Source organism: Microcaecilia unicolor, chromosome 3 (genome assembly GCF_901765095.1).
Source record: "Microcaecilia unicolor chromosome 3, aMicUni1.1, whole genome shotgun sequence".
Lineage (NCBI taxonomy): Eukaryota > Metazoa > Chordata > Amphibia > Gymnophiona > Siphonopidae > Microcaecilia > Microcaecilia unicolor.
Genome location: NC_044033.1, coordinates 272,782,422 through 272,805,396, shown reverse-complemented (window position 1 = coordinate 272,805,396; position 22,975 = coordinate 272,782,422). Strand labels below are relative to the sequence as shown.

The 22,975-nt window shown below is 45.3% G+C and overlaps 1 protein-coding gene across 3 annotated transcripts in view; it reads left to right on the top strand.

Moving 5' to 3' along the window:
- Positions 1–962: 962 nt before the first annotated feature.
- Positions 963–22,975, top strand: part of PACRG (parkin coregulated) — a 1,071,517-nt gene continuing 1,049,504 nt past the window's right edge. For all 3 annotated transcript variants that reach the window (XM_030198092.1, XM_030198093.1, XM_030198091.1), the window contains exon 1: positions 963–1,309. In XM_030198092.1, the coding sequence (XP_030053952.1) occupies positions 1,193–1,309 (117 nt within the window). In that variant the 5' untranslated portion in view covers positions 963–1,192. The remainder of the gene's footprint in view (positions 1,310–22,975) is intronic.

Sequence of the window (22,975 nt, the reverse complement as noted above, 5' to 3'; positions counted from 1 at the left end):
CTTGCATTTATATGCTAAGCAAGCTATGCACCAAAATTATAGAATAGTGCTGATTGCACACCTGGTACTTACCTGCATAAACACTAGTATTCTATAATTTTAGAGCCCGATGGTGCTTACATTTAGGCACTAATGTTATAGAATGTGTGTGTAAGTATACACTTACCTGAGTGAATGGCAGTATGCTATAAATGATGCTTAAACTTAAGTGACATGTTATAGAATGAGGGAGTAAATGACTAGAGAACCAGAATTTATGTGTATACATCAAAGTTTATGGGGCTCCTTATAAAATTGTCTTTACCATACATGTATCTCACTCTACCATAATATCACCTTGATATTACTCACACCTTGTATTTGTTCACACATTGAGCCTGCAGAGAGGTGGGCAAATGTGGGATACAAATACAACAAACAAATAAATAAATAAATTACCTTCTATTGGTACATTGGCCTGACATAATAGCCATGAAATAGGATTGGCGGATCGAGTGAAGAGTGCAACAGTGTGACAGCTAGACACCTATCAAGTTTTGTTGGGATGGAGTAGTGGTAGAAGGAATCAGTTTTGACATGGCTTTTAATGCTCCAGCCGTGTATATCAGTCATAAATTTCTTCCCCTCCCCACCCTGGAGATTCAATCTCTTATACTATCACCGCGACGCCAGAGACACATAACATTATCATTACCTCTAGCGACAGACTGTGAAAAAGAAAACTCCCTGGCGACTGGGGGATCTCGTCCTGTTTACTGTCCCTTAGCCCTTAGCCCTTAGCCCTTCCCCCCTCCCCCAGGCCGATCGAGGCATGCGGTTGGCGGCATTCTGGGAAATGTGGTTTCGAGCCTCCTTTGTGGGACCCAGAGAGCCGCAGCCCAGTGACCAGGAAGCGACGCTAACCCGCCAATATGTTGATACGTCGCCTAGCAACCGCTCTTTCCAAGCAGCGTGTTGCTAACGTGGCCGGTGTGATCAACAGGAGGGACCCGGCCAGCAACTTCTCCCCTAAACGGATCCAGCAGAGCGGGCCATTTTTTTGTTTTATGTTTTCTTTTTGTTCACGTTATTGTATTTTATAAAAACCAAAAACAAAAAAAACTTTACTTACAAAATAGATTCCATCACTGCTGCCTCCATCACTGTCATATAACCGCCCGTGACTGCCCCTAAATTATCACCGGAAGAAAAAATGGTGGCAGAGAAAGAGAGCATGAAGAAACCATCGGAGGCAGGGCAGAAAAAGACCAAGAAGGGAGTCAAGACTTCTGAGGCTTTCACTGTCAAAGCAATGATGAAAAATTCCATTGTAAGTTAGCCAAATTATTATATATTGTATACGCGCTGATGGCAGGTGAAGTGGACATTTTTTTTGTATGTTTCTGGAAATGTTATTCTCTTGAGACTTTATTTGAAAACGTAAACCCTTTTAGTAGGTTTGGGGTTACACAAAACAAGTAAATGATTCTATAATTTGCCTTAAAGCATCAGACGTATTTAAAGTAGTAAGAGCAAAAGTTGTTCACTGTTGCAAGCGTTTGTGTGACCTTAAGGCCTAACAGTCTATTTTTTAACTAAAGAAATCTCCGAAAATAGCAGGTTATTTGGAAGGTGACACCTGAGGCATAATCCCTGATTCTGGTTTAAAGCTAGACATTTTCATTCATGTTTCCCAGCCCAAATATTCATCCAGTTTGGTGCAACTCAGTGGAGCTTCATTGCATGCATCTTTAAACTACTCTCAAAATCATAGAAAGTTTTACTCTGATGTTTTGTAAATGATTTTACTTCAGTTCTGTCACAGATTAATTGTCAGTACAGTGATATTTTCAGTCAGTAGTAGGAAGACTACTGTTTCGCATAAATTTCATTTGTTACTTAAAAATGGGGTGTTAGAAAAGGAGCTCACAAAATCAAAGACACCAAACCAGTCAAAGTTAATATTGTTAATAATACAAACTAGCAAAATAGTGGGCTATCTATTCAGTTGCTGCTTTAAGATTATTTGTGCATATCTGTAGAACAACAAGTTCATTAACTGATCACGTGACAGACATGGCGAGCTGATCATAATGAGATTCACAGGTTCTCCACAAAAAAAGCATAATATCTGCTTTTAATATTTAATTTAGTATTTGCATTCTTTGATGATCTAAATGTGTGCCATCAAGAATGCTGTTTTTGACAGAGATATACAGTACTTTGACCCAGTAATATACAATTAGCTATTGCTGCCATTTCTTCTTGCTTGCCTCCCACTTGTGCACTGTGGGAGGGGGTGTGACATATGTCAAGAAGGCAGTAAGATAAAGCACTCAGATACCGCATATGGCAATATTCTTGTTACTGTTCTTAGCACTTTTCATTAAGTGTAGGGTCATACCAGTTTTTATAATGCATATGACAGCCAACTTGCAACTCTCTGAAATCCACACCCCCTTAGCTACAATAATATTATCCAGTTACAAAATAGAAAAAACATGGCACAGAGAAATAAGGTAACTTATTGAGATCATACATGACAGAAACATCAATTACTTAAACCCAGAGAGTCATTGGTTCCAAACCTTGTTTGGGATAATGTGGGGCACAATTGCCATAAATCAATCAATCAACGACACCACAGCCCCCTTTTCTACCAGATCTTTTACTAATCATGGAGTAGAAATAAGTGTCAACAGACAAGCTGTAGGCGATACCATTTTATTGGACTGACCCAATAAATCCCTTGACTAGCTTTTTAAGTGCTATACTCCATGTATAAAGTCAATGAAAAAGCAGGGCTGTTAACAGTGGGTTTAAGCAGTACAGAATCAGCTAGGTACAGAGTTGCCTGTATATGCCAGCATCCTTCTTATATTAGATTTAAATCATCATTAAAAGCTTTGTTTTTTTAAAAGAGCTTTTCCTGTGTAATTTTATTTTGCTGCCCTTTTGTTTCCAGGTTCTGTTGTTGATTTGGTTATAATTGTTGTGCTATGCAAATACCTCTTATCTTGTGTTTTTTATATGCTGCTATTTGTTTATTGTTTGTTTTTCCCACTTTTTTAAATAGGATATTGTAAACTGCTTTGATACTTCTTTGACATTGTGGTATACTAAATTTTACAAATAAATAAGTTGCAGGTTATAAATAAAGATCAGAAAAAGGATGGGAACAGGTTTGATAGAGGAGACAAAGATGGCAGCAATTTTTAGTTCCAGAGTGCTTATATCTGATAATGAATGAGAAAGTTGATGCCCTTATTAAGCCATTTTGTATTGAAAAATATTTATCATCTTAATTTAAAAAAATCAGTTGATACTTTTTATATTGTACTTACTTAATATATGTTTTGGATTAGCTTTCAAAGGCCAGAACCTTTTTCCTGAGGTTGGCACAGTAAGTGCAAAAGATGACAATATCTGATTATATAAGTGGAACATAACAGCATTCCAATGAGAGCCTTGAGGGAAAGGTAGGAATTGGTGGGGTTGGGAAGAGGTGAGGAAAAGGCAGAGATGGATGGGTGATCAGAAGGTAACAAAGCAATATAATTTTATGGTTTATAGGAGACCCTGGTCTTTGTTAAGTCCTTTCATGTTGGTGTCAAAATATTTTATCATGTTAACTTCAAAGGTCTTACGCTTCTGGTTTCCTCTTAGTATTCTGATAATAAGGTTGCTGATGCAATGCTCTGGTCCCAAAAAATGCTCACCTGCAGAGTTGTCAGTTGGGGGTCCTTTTACTAACCTGAGTGTTAGGTGCTACTGCTAACAAGTGCATAATGTAGCAATAAAAAGCATAACACTGGATGTTTTAAAGTTTGTTAGTTTAGACATTTGTGCGCTCTAACTATAAGTACATAAGTAATGTCACATTGGGAAAAGACCAAGGGTCCATCCAGCCCGGCATCCTGTCCACGACAGCGGCCAATCCAGGCCAAGGGCACCTGGCAAGCTTCCCAAACGTACAAACATTCTATACATGTTATTCCTGGAGTTGTGGATTTTTCCCAAGTCCATTTAGTAGTGGTTTATGGACTTGTCCTTTAGGAAACCGTCTAACCCCTTTTTAAACTCTGCCAAGCTAACCGCCTTCACCACGTTCTCCGGCAACGAATTCCAGAGTTTAATTATGTGTTGGGTGAAGAAACATTTTCTCCGATTTGTTTTAAATTTGCTACACTGTAGTTTCATCGCATGCCCCCTAGTCCTAGTATTTTTGGAAAGCGTGAACAGACGCTTCACATCCACCTGTTCCACTCCACTCATTATTTTATATACCTCTATCATGTCTCCCCTCAGCCGTCTCTTCTCCAAGCTGAAAAGCCCTAGAGGGGAATAATCGAACGGCGTCGGTGAAATAGATTGCCGGCTATCTATTTTGGCGGCGCTGCAAACAGCTGGCCAAACCGTATTATCGAAAAAGATGGCCGTCCATCTTTTCTTTCGATAATACGGTTTGGCCCGGCCAAATGCCAGAGTTTGCCGGGTTTGAGATGGCCGGTTTTGTTTTTCAGCGATAATGGAAAAAAATACCGGCGATCTCAAACCCGGCGAAATCCAAGGCATTTGGTCGTGGCAGGAGCCAGCATTTGTAGTGCACTGGTCCCTCTGACATGCCAGGACACCAACCGGGCACCCTAGGGGGCATGTCTAAAAATAAAAAAATATATACAAATACCTCCCAGGTGCATAGCTCCCTTACCTTGGGTGCTGAGCCCCCCAAATCCCCCCCAAAACCCACTCCCCACAACTCTACACCACTACTATAGCCCTTATGGGTGAAGGGGGGCACCTACATGTGGGTACAGTGGGTTTTGGGGGGGGGGGGGGTTGGAGGGCTCAACACTTACCACCAGAAGTGTAACAGGTAGGGGGAGGATGGGCCTGCATCCGCCTGCCTGAAGTCCACTGCAAACAACAAAAACTGTTCCAGGGACCTGCAGACTGCTGTCCTTGTTTTAGACCCCTGAGGAAGGCCTTTTTGGCCGAAACACGGACCGTGTTGGGTCGTAATAAACTTTTTTTGGCTCCTACATTTGTGGCTTTGGTCTGGTCCTTCTGGATAGCTTCCGCTCAATTTTGTTACAGGGAGCTAGGTATGACATTTGAGGCTGGCATACAGGCTGGCAAAAAAGGTTTTTATTTTTATTTTTTTAGTGTGGGAGGGGGTTGGTGACCACTGGAGGAGTACGGGTGGTTATCCCCCATTCCCTCCGGTGGTCATCTGGTGAGTTGGGGCACCTTTTTGAGGCTTGGTCGTGAAAATAAAAGGACCAAGTAAAACCGGCGAAATATTGATTAACGCCGCTTTTTTTTCCATTATCCGCGGAAGCCGACCCTGGTAGCCACGCCCATGCCTGCCCATGTCCCACCTTCACTACGCCGCCAACATGCCCCCTTGAACTTTCGCCAGCTCGGTGACGGGAAAGCAGCAATGGTTTCAAAAAAGCAGCTTTCAATTATACCGATTTAACTGCTTTTGAGAGATTGCCGGCCATCTCCCGATTTATGTCGGAAGATGGCCGGCGATCACTTTTGAAAATAAGCCCGCTAGCCTCCTTAGTCTTTCTTCATAGGGAAGTCGTCCCATCCCCGCTATCATTTCAGTCGCCCTTCGCTGCACCTTTTCCAATTCTACTATATCTTTCTTGAGATGCGGTGACCAGAATTGAACACAATATTCAAGGTGCGGTCGCACCATGGAGCAATACAACAGCATTATAACATCCTCACACCTGTTTTCCATACCTTTCCTAATAATACCCAACATTCTATTCGCTTTCCTAGCCGCAGCAGCACACTGAGTAGAAGGTTTCAGTGTATTATCGACAACGACACCCAGATAGATCCCTTTCTTGGTCCGTAACTCCTAACGTGGAACCTTGCATGACGTAGCTATAATTCGGGTTCTTATTTCCCACATGCATCACCTTGCACTTGCTCACATTAAACGTCATCTGCCATTTAGCCGCCCAGTCTCCCAGTCTCGTAAGGTCCTTCTATAATTTTTCACAATCCTCTCGCGAGTTAACGACTTTGAATAAAGCAAATTTAATTACCTCGCTAGTTACTCCCATCTCTAAATCATTTATAAATATATTAAAAAGAAGTGGTCCTAGCACAGACCCCTGAGGAACCCCACTAACTACCCTTCTCCATTGTGAATACTGCCCATTTAACCCCAATCTCTGTTTCCTATCCTTCAATCAGTTTTTAATCCACAATAGGACATTTCCTCCTATCCCATGCCCTTCCAATTTCCTCTGTAGCCCTTGATAAGGTACCTTGTCAAATGCCTTTTGAAAATCCAGATAGACAATATCAACCAGCTCCCCTTTGTCCACATGTTTGTTTACTCTTTCAAAGAATTGAAGTAAATTGGTCAGGCAAGATTCCCCACAAAAAAGCCATGCTGACTTGGTCTCAGTAATCCATGTCCTTGGATGTGCTCTGTAATTTTGTTTTTGATAATAGCATTTTTTGGGAATTTTTTTGAGGGGGGTATGTCAGGGTGGAGAGTGGGAATTCCTGTGCTAACCAGTTAAAGCATCTACATTACCATGTGCTAACTGGCTAGCGCATGGTTAACTTGGGAGCCTTTACTGTCACCTAAACAGGTGGTAGTAAAGTGCTGACATGATAATTTTTTAAATGGCTGTGTTAATGAAATTAATAGAAAAAAGGCTTTTCTGTGGCTTTGGTAACACGGGAAACACCCACATCAGGGCATTTTAAGTCCAATTCTTACCACAGCTTAGTGAAAATACCCCTTGGTTTGTCTCAGGATCAATTTCTTCAAATGGGTTAGTTGTGCACATGCCACAGTAGGATTGAAGCTCACTCCTAAGCCCTGGTATATGGAGTATGAACTCAGTCTCTTATCCTACCAACCCAACTTAAATGCCTGAACTCTGCAACAGTGCAAAACTAAAGTATGTAATGGACATACCATAGTTCTTACGCTTTACGATTCCTTAATGTGAACGTTCCACATGAACCTTATCTTACCGCAGCATCACTTTGTATTTGTTCACACCGGAGTCTGCGAACGCCTCTCTGGTATTATGTAAGCCACATTGAGCCTGCAAATAGGTGGGAAAATGTGAGCTACAAATGTAATAAATAAATAAATTTACTGTTAACACTTGCCTTAGAACTGTCTTTGTGCCACTTTGGTTTGCTTTGTAATGTCTGATGTGGTGTCTTTCCTCCCATTTACAAAGCCGCTCTAACGGCTTGCCAGTGCAGTAATACCGACACAGCCCATTCAAGTAAATGGGCTGTATCAGCATTGCCATGTGGCAGCCGCTAGCGTGGCTTTGTAAAAAGGGGGGGGGGGGATTTTGAACTGATTCTTGTCTTTAGCATCTGGCCTTGTCATATATGCTGGCATAGCTTGCACATGGTGTCCTACAGGACTGTGTGCTGTTTTCATCTTCATGTGTTTTATTTTTGAAACTTACTCATTACTAGTTTTTGTTTCATGATTAGAGGCTGTTGGAAATCTAGAGCTGCAGGAGCAGGAAATTTCCTTGTCATCAGCAGCATTAACTGATGGGTTGTGTTCGCCTACCAGTAGGTGGAGATAGAGAACACTGAAAGCACATGGTGTTCCAGGATGCCAACCCCCTCTACAGTAACATCCTCCAGTTTCTGGCATCCTTGGTCGCTCTCCCACTCTTTGCATTCTTCTGTTTTTACCGTGGGGTGTTTGAGTTCTCCGCTTGCCGGCGGATCTCCTCCCATATCAACCCCCTCTGCCTTCAGTATAACTCTATCTCCCAGCAGGTATGGACGTCGCTTCTCAGCTCCTGGATTTCTGCCTGGGGTGGCTCCTGTGCTTTGCCAGTAGAGCAGGGGGTGTTGTGGCTGGTGGTGCCCACTTTAAAGGCATACTTGGTTTTCCCTGTCCCTGCCTTACCCCATTCCCCCTCCTCCCAGAGTTCCTATGTGGCTGCCTGCCTCTAACTTTCCTCATAGTAAATAAAAAACAAAAGAGAGAGGCTTTCTCCTGAGCTCCTGATTCGATGCAGCTTGACTGCAGCTCGTTTAACTCGGTCTCCTGAGGTGAAAGTGGTGCCCAGCTCCTCCGTGGAGGTTCCCGCTGACAGCGCTCTGTGCTGGGTAAGTTTTGGCACGAAGGCGCCATTTTGTTTTCTGTATTTGATGGCTGTTGAAGGGGTTAAGTGCTGCTCCCACTGTGGGAAACGCAGATCAGCGGCGGGGCTTTGCGTCTCATGCTGACTAGATGCTAATGTTGGCACGAGCATGGCGGGCGGTGATTCTTCCCGCCCGCCGGAGTTGGCAGCGGCCGCCATCTTGGAGGTGCCGCATGACTCGACTGTTGCGGTTGTGGAGGGGTCTTAGTGCAGGGGGATGCCTCGTTTCTAGAGGAGCTTTTGCCTCCGCTTCCCCCAATGTGGGGGCGGATGTACAGGGTGAGTTTTTCTCCCCTGAATTTGTGCTGCTGATGCATAAGGTTTTTATGTTAAAAAGAGCACTGCCTGAGGCTCCTGACAATTCCTGTCAGTCTGGGTTGCCTCCGATTCTTTATAGCCCACCATCTGCTGGAGACTTTATTTCTTCCCCCGAGCTTTTGGCTGACGCTAAGCGTAGACAAGTGAATACCCCCGTCTGAGGGGGACTCTTCACTGTGTTCTCCCCCGTGGTCTAGTTTCGGGGAGTCTGAGGGGTCTGGCAGGCCCTCACGGACTGATGATCCAGATGAGGGTGGCTGCTTGCCACAGGAGTTTGATGACCTTAAAGCGGTTCGGATTTTCCACCACGACGAGCTGCCAGCTCTCATTTCTGATGCCTTACAGGCCCTTTGTATTGAAGATCCTTATGAGGGTGCTGCCTCTTCTATTAATCCTAGGATGGCTAGCACTAAGAAGCCTTCTCGGGCTTTTCCCGTGCATGCTTCCATCCAAGAGCTAATTTCAGCTCAATGGTCTGACCCTGAGGGTCCCTTGAAGGTGGCCAGGAATATGTGTCACCTTTACCCCCTGAGGGAAAGTCAGTTGACCCTCTTTGGGATGCCTAAAGTGAATGCTTTGGTTACGGCTGTGACTAAAAAGACTACTCTCCCGGTGGAGGGAGGGGTCACTTTGAAAGATATGCAGGACCGGCGGCTGGAATCCGTACTGAAGTGGTCCTTTGATATCTCGGGCCTTTCCTTATGGGCGGCTATTTGCAGTTCCTATGCAGCCCGGGCCTGCCTTTCCTGGTTGCAGCAGGCGGTTGAGCAGCCTGCCGATGGAGTGGGTTCCCTCGCTGAGGTCGGCCCACGTATGGACTCTGCCCTGTCTTTTTTGGTTGATGCCCTTTATGATCTGGTCAGAGCTTCGGCTAAGCAGATATCTGTGGTGGTTGCTGCCCGCCGCCTTCTTTGGCTCCGACATTGGGCGGCTGACATGGCCTCTAAACAAAGGCTGGTGAGGTTACCTTTTCGGGGCCTTCTTTTATTTGGAGAAGATTGTTAAGGATCTAGGGGACTCTAAGTTCCAACCGTTGCCTAAGGATAGGCCGAGGCCTTCTTCCAAAAGTCCTTCTTTTCCCTCCTCTTCCAGGCCACGTTTTCGTGAAGCTCGCAGGTATCGCACGGGGCGCTCTGCGGAGTTTGGTCAACGTACCTGTTTCCAGCAGAGGAACTCCTTTCGTTTGGACAAACGCGCGGCGGCATCCAGGCAACGTCCAGGAGTTCAGGGGTGTCCTCCACAATGATAGGGCGTCGGTCCACTCGTCGGTTCCCGCAGTAGGGGGTCGTCTCTCCCTGTTTTTCGAGGAGCGGACCAAGATTACTTCGGATCAGTGGGTCCTAGACCTGATCAGAGAAGGTTAACCGGCTAGAATTTGCTGTCCCAGTAGGATACGCGTTTTTGGAGTCCCGATGTGGCACTGCCGTCAAGCGGGCGGCAGTATACGAGACCTTGCAGGTGTTGCTGAAGCTCGGGGCGGTGGTTCCGGTTCCTCCCGCCGAACGCGGCTGCGGTCGCTACTCCATCTATTTTGTAGTGCCTCGAAAAGGCGGGTCGTTCAGACCTATCCTCGACTTACACAGAGTCAACGAGGCCTTAGGAGTGCGACACTTCTGCATGGAAACCCGCGCTCCGTCATTGCGGCGGTACAGCCAGGAGAGTTTCTCATGTCTGTGGACCTCAAGGAAGCGTACTTGCATATTCCCATCTGGCTGCCGCATCAGCAGTTTCTCCGGTTTGCGGTATTGAGCCAATATTTCCAATTTCGCGCCTTGCCTTTCGGCCTGGCAACTGCCCCTCGGACTTTTTCCAAGGTCATGGTGGTAGTGGCTGCCTTTCTCAGGCGAGATGGTATCAGAGTTCACCCTTATCTCGACGACTGGCTCATCAGAGCGGATTCGGCAGACAAGAGTCGACTTGCCACAGCCAGAGTTGTTACAGTTCTTTAGACTCTGGGCTGGGTAGTCAATATGCCCAAAAGTCACCTGACCCCCCTCTCAGTCTCTCGAGTATTTGGGGGTCCGGTTCGACACAGCTTTGGGGTTTGTTCTTCTTCCTGACAGCAGGCGACTCAAGCTTCAGAATCAGGTCCGCCTGCCCCTGCGGATGCCTCGCCCTTGAGCTTGGGACTTTGTTCAGCTCCCTTGGCGAGAGCTCACATGAGACCACTGCAGCTTGCTTCAGCAATGGTCTCCGATTTCCCAGGAATACCAACGCAGACTATGGTGGCTTACTGCGGCCCAGCGCAGTATGGATTGGTGGCTTTCCGACAGCAGGCTGGTGATAACGGGTGCCAGCCTTTCGGGCTAGGGAGCTCATTGCCGGGGACACTATGCTCAGGGTCTGTGGTCCACCGCGGAAGTGGGATGGTCCATCAATCGCTTGGAGCTGAGAGCGATATTTCAGGCTCTTCTGGCCTTCCACAGGACGCTGAAGGGTCTTCCTGTCCGAGTTCTGTCGGACAACACGACAGCAGTGGCCTACATCAATCGTCAGGGCGGCACTCAGTGCAGGGCCCTGGCTGCGGAGGCGTCTCAGATCTGCGACTGGGCCGAGCGCCACCTAGAGCTGCTGTCCGCGGCTCACATAGCCGGTCAGAGCAATGTGCAAGCCGATTTCCTCAGCAGACATCAAATCGACCCGGTGGAATGGGAACTGGCAGACGAAGTTTTTCTTCAGATTTGAGCTAGACCTGTTTTCATAACAACTAGGGCAGAAAACGGTGCCCTAAATGACCAGATGACCACTGGAGGGAATCGGGGATAACCTCCTCTTACTCTGCCAGTGGTCATTTACCCCCTCCCCCCCCCCAAAAATGTGATTAAAATCATTACTTACTAGCCTCTTTGCCAGCCTCAGATGTTATAACCAGGTCCATTAGAGCAGCATTAATGTCCCTGGAGTAGTATAGTGGTGGGTGCAGTGCAGACAGTTGGGTGGACCCTGGCCCATACCTCCCCCTACCTGTTAAACTTGTGGAAACTGTGATCCCTTACCAGAAACCCACTATACCCACATATAGGTGCCCCTTTCACCCATAAGGGCTATTGTAGTGGTGTAAAGTTGGAGATAGTGGGTTTTGGGGGGTTCAGCAGGCAAGATAAGGGAGCAACGGTGAGATAGGTACCTGGGAGCATTTTATGAAGTCACATCCGTGCCCCCTAAGCTGCTACATTGCTCTCCTGGGATGTCTGTGTGACCAGTCTACTAATAATGCTGGTTCCTCCTACATCCAAATGGCTTGATTTTGTGTGTTTTTCACTTGTTTTTTTTTTCTTTCGAAAATGGACCAAAAAGATAAACACACAGAGCACAAATCATCTAGCAAATATCCATTTTCGAAAAAAAAGGTAGATGTTTTTCTGTTTTGAAAATGGCTATATTCCATACTTGAATTTTGGAAGTTTTTAGCAAAACATCCAAAGTTGGACTTAGACATCATATGAAAATGTCTCTCCACATAACTTTGTAAGTCTAAGAGCTTTGAAAATTCACCTCCATATCCAAATCATGAAAATGTTATGACTGTACTGGTAAAAAGAGCAGCAACCAGGGGCATAGCCAGACACCCAATTTTGGATGGGCCTGGGCCCAAGATGAATGGGCAGAAGCATGCTGCCTTGTCCCACAAGTGATTTGGTCTCTCCCTTTCTCGCCTATATATCATATGGTCTCTCAAACATCCCCCCCCTCGCATACCTTTTAAATAGCAGATTTTCACCGGCAGCGAGTAGCAACTAATACACACTGCTCATGTTGGCCCCACAGCATGTATCAGTCGGTGCTCGCTGCAGGGAAAGATCTGCTATTTACAAGGTATGCAGGAGGGACAGTTGTTGGGAGTTTACGGCTGGTGGGGCTTGGGAATCCCTGCCAGCCACATCATAGGTGTGCTGCTACTGGGTGGGCCTGGACCGCCCCAGGCCCACCCTTGGCTATGCCACTGGCAGCAACAGCAACTGAAGTTCATTTTTAACTGCAGCTGTTTCTTGTGGAACTACTTACTTCTACCACAAAAATAATTTTGCTGTTTTTACCAGTACAGTCATGACATTTTCACTTTGGCATGACTTTTGCTCGGGAATATCTCTTCCAATATTGCCCATAAAATGTTTGGCATACTGTGTTGCATTCCTTCAAATAGAAACTGAAAAAGAAAATGGTACAAACCCTGCTGCGCACAACACTGTAAGCTATGCCAGCACACATCACAGACTAGAAACTAGAATTACCTACTTGGGAAAGGTATTCAAGCTACTACTGAAAGGTGTGAGCAAAAAATCTAAATAAATAAATATAAAGGGTTCAATGCATGCTTTTTAATGCATGCTTATTTATATATGTAGTATATATGATCTGGTGCAAGAAATGTGAAGAGGGATGCTAAATTGATGAAACAGTCCACAAATTAAAAACAAAAATAAACATTAACAGACATAAAATAAGACTTATCAGAGAAAAACCAAGGGAAAATCACTCTTCAAACAATTTCTCAATCAGGATACGGAATAGGAATTTCAGAACTACACAAGTCTAAAACACTTGAAATTAAGATGACCAAATACTTTGCAATAAACAGACAGGGGCGCACGCATGCATTTGCTAAAGGTTGATTTACTATGGTGCACAATTCTGTTAGCATACATTAATTAATGCTATTAGTAAATAATAGGGCTGCATGGAGATTAAAAAATGTGATTACAGTTTTTCAGCACATGATTAATCACATAAAGTTTCCCCTCGCATTTCCTCCTGTATAGTGCAAAATATAGACAGCAGATGTAAATTCTCAAAACTGACATATTTCAATTACTAAACTGAAAGTAAAATAATTTTTCTTACCTCTTTGTTTTCTGGTGATTTTATTTTTCTAATCACCTTATTCCTTGTCTCTAGTTCTGTTTCTCGCTGTCTGTGATCTGTCTCCAGGGCCTCATGTCCACTCACTATTTCTTTTCTCTCCTCCTCTCTTTTTCAGTTCCTGCCCTATATCTATATTTAATGTTCAGCTTTCTTCTATTTTTCTGCCTCCTCCTCAAATCTATCTAGTTTCCATCTTTTCCCTTCCTCTCCATCCATGAGTGATATCTCACCCCTTATCTCTTCCCTTCCTTTCCCTGCAAACCTTGTGCATTTTCCCTTTCTCTTCCCTTCTGTTCCACACCATCCATGAACATTTCCCCTCTCTGTTTCCTTCTCCTCCCCTCTGTTCATTCCAACATCTCCCTTCTTTCTTTCTTCCATCCCCCATTTCAAACATCCGTTCCTCTCTTCCTCCACCATCCACCATCACCCCTTTCTTTCTCTCTTCCCAAACAATCCAGCATCTCTTCTCTATCATCCAGCATCGACCCATCCATATCTCTTCCCCCCACCATCCATCACTACCCCATGTCTCTCTCCCCCAACCATCCAGTAGCACTCCATCTCTTTCAACTCATATGCCATCATCCAGCATTGCTCCATCTCTGTCCTGCCCCCAGCCATCCAACATCTCTCCATCTCTCCTTCTCTCCCCACCACCTCCACCAAACAAACAAAACCATCATCCCACATTGCCCATATCTTTGTCCTTCTCTCCCTTCTCCAGCCATCTAGTATTGCCTTGTCCCCCCATATCCTGCATTGCCCCATCTCTTCTCCTCCATATTCCGCATTGCCTCATTTCTCCCCACCACCTATATTCTGTATTGCCCCATCTATTCTTCCCCCACCATTTTATGCATTTCTCCATCTTCTTCCTCCCCGTATGTTGCTTTGCCCCATCTGTCTCTCTTTTCTCTTCCCCTCCCGCTGGCTCATTTACCTGGTCTCCTGCTCCGCTGCTTGGCCCGCTGGTTCTGTAGATCTGAGAAAGTCCCCACTGCATGCTGCCACTGGCTCTGCCAGACCCAGAAACAGGAAGTTACTGTATATCAGTGCTGGATACCTTGAGGAGGGAAACTGAGCAATGCTGGGTGGTTGTGGGTGGGGGAGAGAGACCTGCCATTCATTGTGTTAAAATTTGTAATGTACAATTAAAATTTAATGTATTAATCCCTTCATAAGTGCATTAAACCCCTAATTCTATGAAGGTTGCTAAAAATTGCGCAAGCAAATTTGGGCGCATACCCAATTTGCGCATGCAATTCAATTAACAAGCTAATTGGCACCAATAATTGGCACTAATTGAACTTTACGCACCTAAATTTAGGAACTCCGCACCTAAATTTTACACACAGTTTGAAAAAGAGGTCGCGGAAATGAAAAGGTCCTGGGCGGAACAGGGGCATTCCTTAAATAATGCACATTGTTATAGAATAACGGGGATACAAGCCTAATGTAGGCGTGTATATTTGCACCACGTTTCAGTTGGTACAAATGGCCGTGCCTAAAGTGAGGTGTGATTTCCAGGTGTAAGTGCTATTCCTTGTCACAAACAGCAGATGAATCCAGGAACTGGTGGGTTGTGTCCATCTACCAGCAGGTGGAGATAGAGATAACAGAGCTCTTGGGAGTAAAGCAGACGGCCAGCCCCTCTATCATTTAGTATATCTCTATCTCCAGCAGGTGGATGGACGACTTCTCTCCAGCTCCTGGATTCAAGGCCACTGAGAGCGCTCCTGGGCCAAGGGCCAGTTGAGCTGGGAGGGGGTGTCTGACTGCGGATGTCAGCTTTAGGGGCATACCTTACTGCAAGGACCCTGCCTCACCCCGGGCTCTCTACCGATGGGCAGCAATTCTCTTTGTTTTGCTGTCTTCTGCCTCTTCACTAAAAACAAACAAACCAAAAAACCCGAGAACCATAGAATTTAATTAAAAAAAAAAAAAACAAAAACCGAGAGTTTTATTGAGAGCTGAAGAGATTTATTTCTATCTGCCTGACTGCTGCTGCTGTCTGAGTTAGAGCAGTTTCCCTTGGCTCCGGCTGCCTGATTCTTTGCTGCAGGGGGCATCAGCTGGTAAGTGCCGGCTTTGGTTTTCTCTTTTCGTAGCGGGGTGGCATGGCGGCGGAGACGGTGAAACGCTGTTCCCGCTGCGGGAAACGGCGTTCGACGACAGGAATTTGCAGTGCTGAGTGCGCTGAGGTAACTGGCAGGGTTGCCAGGTGGAAAGTTTTTCCCCACCCAAACCAGCCCACAACCAGCCCAAAACCCGCCCAAAGTCAAACCCCGCCCCCGCCGTCATCGGCCCTGCCCAGAACGTCACTAACCCCGCCCAAAACGCCACTAGCCCCGCCCCCCACGGCCCGTAAAAAACCACAAAAAAAAACCGCCGAAAGACCCCAAAACAAGCCCAAAAAACCGCAACCCGCCGCGGGCAAAAATTTTCTGCGGCGGGTCGCGGAAAACCGCCCAATTGGGCAGGAAAACCGCCTACCTGGCAACACTGGTAACTGGTGCAGAGGGCCCGTCTTCCATCAGGGGGAGATGGCATTTTCCCGCGCTGAGGTGTGTGGTTCGCGCGCCATTTTGGCTAGCACGGCTGAATGGCTCCGGTAGCGCTTCCTGCTCTCCCGCCTTCTCCTTCACTTGGGGCGTTGTTGGGGGGGTCAGAAATTCGGGCAGGTTCCGGGCCTGCGGCTCCCGTTGCTCCGGGAGAATTTTTTTCTCCGGAAATTGTATTATTGATGCATTAAGCATTTGTCATGAAGTGCGGCCTGCCCCTTTCTTCTTCAGAGATTTCTCCGGAACCCTTGTATCTTCTTGGAACTATGAACGAGATTTTGGGACCTCTGGTGGATGATGGGGCTGCGCTTAATAGGAGAAGGATCTCTCATAGTTCTCAGGAGGGGTCTTTGCCCTTAGGGTCGGCGGCTCCGTCAGTTGTGGCCCCCTCTGAGGGGTCCTGGAGACAGACGAAGGGGCAGGACATTGAGGAGGTTGACCTTCCTCAGGATCAGGCGGATGATTCCTCTTCTGTACACCTTTTCCAAAAAGATGAATTGTCTTCTTTAATTTCGCAAGCTTTAGAAGCTTTAAATATTGAGGACCCAGATGTCGCGGCTGCACAGTCTGTAAATCCTAAGATGGCCAGTACTAGGCGTCCAGCTAGGGCCTTTCCAGTGCATGAAGCCATTGATGAATTGACTTCCGCTCAGTGGGCGGATCCGGATAGCGCTCTGAGGGTTTCCAAGGCCATGTCTCGGCTTTATCCAGTCACGACAGAGCGATTGGAGCAGTTTGCCTTGCCGAAAGTGGATGCTCTGGTGACGGCGGTCACTAAGAAGACTACTCTGCCGGTTGAGGGTGGAGTAGCACTCAGAGACATGCAAGATAGACGTCTGAAAGCATCTTTGAAGCGTTCCTTTGAGGTGGCTTCATTGACTATGCAGGCTTCCATTTGCAGTTCTTATGCGGCTAGAGCTTGTCTTAGTTGACTTCACTCCGGTCAAGAGTCTCTTCAAGAACAAGAGGGTCCTTTCTTCAAATGGAGGTCGGGCTGGCTTATTTGGCGGACGCCCTTTATGACTTGGTTCGATTGTCAGCCAAGATGATGACTTTGGCTGTCTCCTCTTGCAGGATATTATGTCTCCGTCATTGGTCGGCTGACATGGCTTCCAAACAGTGGCTTATTTGGCTACCTTTTCAGGTTAAACTGTTGTTTGGAGAAGACTTGGAGAAAATTGTTAAGGATTTGGGGGAGTCCAAATCCCAGCGTCTCCCTGAAGATAAGCCTAGGACGGCTTCCAGACAGGGAGCGGAAAATCCCGGTTTTGGGATGCACGTCGTTACCGCCCAGCTAGAACTTCTGGCTCATTTCAGCGTCCCGCTTCCAGCAAAGATCTTCCTTTCGTAATGAGAAGCGAGCTGCGGGAGTCCCTGGTCGACAGGGAGCCGCACCTCGCAATGACGGGGCGCTGGCCCAATCTGGGGTGCTGCAGATAGGGGGCGCCTTTCTCTGTTTCTCCCAGAGTGGGTCAAGATAACTTCAGACCAATGGGTACTAGACGTGGTACGAGATGGATACCAACTAGAATTCAGTGCACCCGTCACAGAATTTTTTCTGGAGTCTCGTTGCGGAACGCAATCCAAGCGGGTAGCAATTCTAGCCACATTGCGAGAACTTCTAAGGCTGGGATCCATAGTTCCTGTCTAGCTTCCTGAGTTGAGAAAAGGTTGCTGTTCCATTTACTTTGTGGTTCCAAAGAAAGCAGGTTCCTTTTGCCCGGTTCTCGATTTACGGGTCGTGAACAAGTTTCTGCGAGTTCGTCATTTTCGAATGGAGACATTGCGAGCTGTTATTGCGGTGGTTCAGCCGGGGGAGTTCTTGACAGCACTTTTATCCTTGCCCTGATATATGATTTACTAGTAAGTATTATATGCCTATCTAATGGACATTTTTTCATCATTATTTTTATTTTTTTAAATCATTTTCTCCAATCATGTGTTATTTATATATTTGCTCATCCTCTTTCAGCCGCTCTCATTTAATGAAGACACAGATTAGGTATGTGTCCTTGATTTTACGCTTCTCAATGGTTTTACCATCTATATACCTGTATTTTTTCTATTTATGTCCAAGCCAGTGCCCTTTCTTTGCTGGTATTTTATACAATTTATATGTATTATATATGTTTTTAATTTGTTGTTTTTAGTTTATAATGTTGAGGTTTCTGACATATTTATATATTTTATATATTTATATATGCATATTCATGTGCTAATATTTTTTTAAATCATATTTTGTATTGCATGTTTTTCTATATATGTTTATCTTAACGTGCTTTTAAATATTCTTATCAGTTTTGAATTTAAAAGAGACTCTCAATGTTTATAATTCATGTCTATGTTTTACATGTACACTACTATTTGTATTAATGTTTTTATGCATATTTTTATAGAGATACATATTGTCTATGATTCTCTATGTTTTATAATTTGATATGTTTGTTGTTTATTATAGCCCGTGACGCAGCCCTGTTGTTGGGCGAAACACGGCCTGTGTCGGGCATTTAATACGGTATCTTCAATAAAGTGGTTTGGATATTATATTGATCTGCTAGTTTGTTTTCCACTGCGCCCAGAGTGTTTACAAAGTGTCTAGCGGTAGTTGCAGCATTGCTACGCAGACTGGGAGTGCATATGCTTCCTCATCTCGACGATTGGCTGGTGAAGAGCACCTCGGAGTAAGGTGCTCTGGAGTTCATGTGAATGACTATTTGGGTGCTAGAGCTACTGGGGTTCATAATAAATTACTCCAAGTCCCATCTCACTCCTGTCCAAAAATTGGAGTTCATTGGAGCACTGCTGGACACGAAGACAGCTTGGGCTTATCGTCCTGAGACAAGGGCAGACAACCTCCTGTCCCTAGTGTCCACAGTTCGAGCGTTTAGCAGATCACAGCTCGGCAGATGTTGAGACTCCTGGGCACATGGCCTCCCAGTTCATGTGACACCCATGGCACATCTGCATATGAGATCAGCTCAGTGGACCCTAGCTTGCCAGTGGTATTGTTACAAGAAATGATTTACTTGTGGGAAAGAGCTCTAGAGCACTCGCTACTGTTTATTTTAAGAGCAGGCGCTGTATATATAAGTTTTAGGATATTAAGTTCTCCACCAGTCACCAAAGGTGATAATTTCAATAAACTAAATATTATCTCTGTTGAAATGTAGTATTCTGTACTGTAAGATTAACCTTAACAGATACCATATACTCAGAACACAAAGAGACTATATTTTTAGCTTCAAAAGGGTTCATTTAATATACAAATAATATTGCAAACGAGAGATAGCTTTTAAAAGGATCTTAGAACAGAGAATTTGTGCATAAAATAGAACAAAGTAACGGGTAGGTTAACTTACAGTCCTTGTTACAAACATGCTGTGGTCCAGCTGATTGATGAGCACATGGTCAGGAGCAAGGCATCAGCAGACCCCAAAGAGAGCAGCAGGTCCCAAGAGGAGGCAGGTTCCAAGAGAGAGAGCTGGGCTAGGGTTACCATACATCCGGATTTCCCCGGACATGTCCTCTTTTTGACAACATGTCCGGGGCGTCCGGGGGGTTTTGGCCGCTGCCCGTTTGTCTGGATTTCTGGGCGGGCGGGTGAGCGGCGCCGTGGGTCTCCCCTTCCCTTACTTCTGATCTGCCCCGCGCTGCCCTTGGGGGTTTAAATTTTTAATTTGCCGGCTCCGTCCCGTCATTTCAAAGCCCTGCCCTCTCTATTCTTCCCTCCCTTTGTGACGCGATTCGTTCTGCAGAGTCCCGCCTTCTGACATCATTTCCTTGAGGGCGGGACTCTGCAGAACAAACTCGCGTCACGAAGGGAGGGAAGAATAGAGACAGGCAGGTAAATCTCTTTCAAACAAACTTGAAAAAAAGTTTCTATAGTGCTATTGTGGCCAATTCAACAAGAAATTCTGTAGGTACCCTTTTACGAAAATCTCTCGTGTATGATTTACCAACTTGGCTTCAACCTTTTGATGTCATCCCGGCTCCTGCTTTCTTCAACCACCTTGCATACAGCAGTCAATAGTTTGTTTTGTTCTGACCAATATGCTGCAAGGGAGTGCTCATTTCAGCTCTTTGACGTCATGCGGATTGCGGACACCTGTCATTAAATGTTTGGGAGGAAAAAAAAACCCCCAACACATACCAGCTCCCGTATGTGCAAGAGCAGGGGTAGAGGGGAAGAGGAAGAGCTAGCTACCTGGGAGTTGTAGTCTTTTCAGCACAAGCTCTGTCCGGAAGGAAAGGAGACAGACGACAGATTACAACTCCCAATGTGCCTTGAGCTGAGAAGGTATATGATATCGTTGATGTATATCCTGGAGATGGGGATAGAAGCAGGAAGAAGCCTGTATATCAGGTAAGTAAGGATAATGTCATTGTAAAAGCCTTTAGTTTGGAGTTTTTTTTTCTTTTCAGTTAAAAATGGAGAACCGCTTTGGCTGGAGAGGGGAGGAGTATTCTACTGGGAGTTTCTAATTGTAACGTGTGTATAGGTCATCCCCCCCCCCCCCCCCCCCCCACGAGTATGGTGAAATTTTGGATGGCGACATAAAACTTTTCTGACAAGTACCTTTTATCCAGAAGGGCAAGCAGCTTAATTATTAGGTGGAGGAAGCCTGTTGTTAAAGCAAAACAATAGAACCCCTGACAGCTACACAGACTCAACAACCATTAGCACATGTTTATACCTACTGAGGGGGAAATGCCTGCAGGAACTTCTGCTCAGGTAGGGGGATTGTCCCCAACAACTTCTTCTTATTTTGGTGCAAACACTGCTGGGCAGACTTGGGTCTAGAGAATGGTACTTTGGGACCCTCCTGAGGGGCTGGAGAGAACCCAGGGGTCCTACAAGGGGAGATTAGATGTTGTATGTCACAAAGGTGAGTAATTGGGAGACTTTTGTGGAGTCTGGGATTCAGGGAGAGAATGGGAATGGTGGAAGAGGGGTTGAATATGGGGAAATACTCCAGCATATATATTTCCCCGCCATGTTCAACCCCTAGATAAAAGCCAGGATCAGCAGCCATTCATGGATACCCAAAGAAGACTCCAGTATACACTAATTGGGCTCATATGCTTGGGTATCAATGAATAGCTGCTGATCCTGTACTGATTGTGTGATTTTCATAAAAACACTTAAATTGATAGAACATAGAGGATAAGTCAGGAGACAGGCAGGGCAGTATATTGCTAGGTAGCAGATTTAATGCTAGAAGTGTAGGGAAAGGAAAGTTTTTATTGAGCGTCCATTCTATGAAAGTTATAAATTGTAAATTAATTTGGGATTGCTCTTTCATTTTTCAAAGTATAACAATTTGAAATATTATTCAAATTTAAATTCGATGACTAGCATGGAGGGGGCATGACAGGGGGCAGGGTGAGGATGTAAAAGGGGCGGGATGTGGGTGGGGCAGGGCAGGGCAGGGGGCGGGACATGTGTCCTCTTTTTGAGAGGACAAAATATGGTAACCCTAAGCTGGGCTGTTTCCAGGCTTTTTATAATGTTCCCCGAGTCCTGGGCATTGAAGCTTGCAGAGGATCTTGGGTATTGTAGTTTGCAAGGGGTCACATGCCATCAGCCCTTTGTCTTTACATGTGCTGAAGTCTTATCGAAAGGGGGGGGGGGAGCACTGAGTCCTTTGTGGCAAGTGGTTTATGGCTTCCTGTTTATCCTTTCATTCTGAGTCAATAGCTGGAGTTATACCTTCCCAGACTCTCTGTCTGCTTCAGTTTTTTGTTCTCTAGAGATGTCTTGGTGACCCTCCCAGCCAGCTTTTGTCTCTGTTAAGTGTTTGTAATTGACTGGCCCTGCTATCAGAGGGTCCCAGGAAAAAGGGGAAAGAAGGTATTGAAATGCAGTTTCAATACATCTTTTAGAAATCAAACAAAATAAAACATGGAAAAGAAAATAAGATGATACCTTTTTTATTGGACATAACTTAATACATTTCTTGATTAGCTTTCGAAGGTTGCCCTTCTTCCTCAGATCGGAAATAAGCAAATGTGCTAGCTGACAGTGTATATAAGTGAAAACATTCAAGCATTACTATGACAGTCTGACAGGGTGGGAGGAGGGGGGTGGGTAGGAAGTATGCATGGGGACATCAAAGCATATCATTGATATTCTAACACTGTTAGCTAGCACATTTGCTTATTTCCGATCTGAGGAAGAAGGGCAACCTTCAAAAGCTAATCAAGAAATGTATTAAGTTATGTCCAATAAAAAAGGTATCATCTTATTTTCTTTTCCATGTTTTATTTTGTTTGATTTCTATTGATAACCTTAAGAGTGGACTAACACGGCTACCACACTCCAATACATCTTTTAAAAGCTGCATTTTTATATTGGTATATCTGATTCAGCATAATCTGCTCAATAATTCTGACACCATGTTACATATTTAATTCTGACAATTGGCTTATACCATAACAGTATCAAGCTGCGGGGGATCTAGAGGATGTGATCCAACTGTCCACCGACTTTCGGAATTCTCTTCAGTGGTGGACGATCCAATCCAATTTGACCATATGACATCCATTCCAAATTCCTCAGCCACAAAAAGTGCTGACGATGGATGCATCCCTCCTGGGGTGGGGTGCTCATGTAGATGGGCTTCACACTCAGGGAGCCTGGTCCTTTCAGGAAAAAGGTCTTCAAATCAACCTCCTGGAATTGCGAGCAATCTGGAACGCTCTGAAGGCTTTCACAGATCGTCTATGGAAGCGGTACAAAGAAAAGCTACGAGAATGGTATGGGATTTGCATTGCAAGATGTATGAGGAGAGACTTGTTGACCTGAACATGTATACTCTGGAGGAAAGGAGAAACAGGGGTGATATGATACAGACGTTCAAATATTTGAAAGCTATTAATCCGCAAATGAACCTTTTCCGGAGATGGGAAGGCAGTAGAACGAGAGGACATGAAATGAGATTGAAAGGGGGCAGACTCAAGAAAAATGTCAGGAAGTATTTTTCCACGGAGAGAGTGGTGGATGCTTGGAATGCCCTCCCGCGAGAGGTGGTGGAGAGGAAAACGGTAACGGAATTCAGACATGCGTGGGATAAACATAAAGGA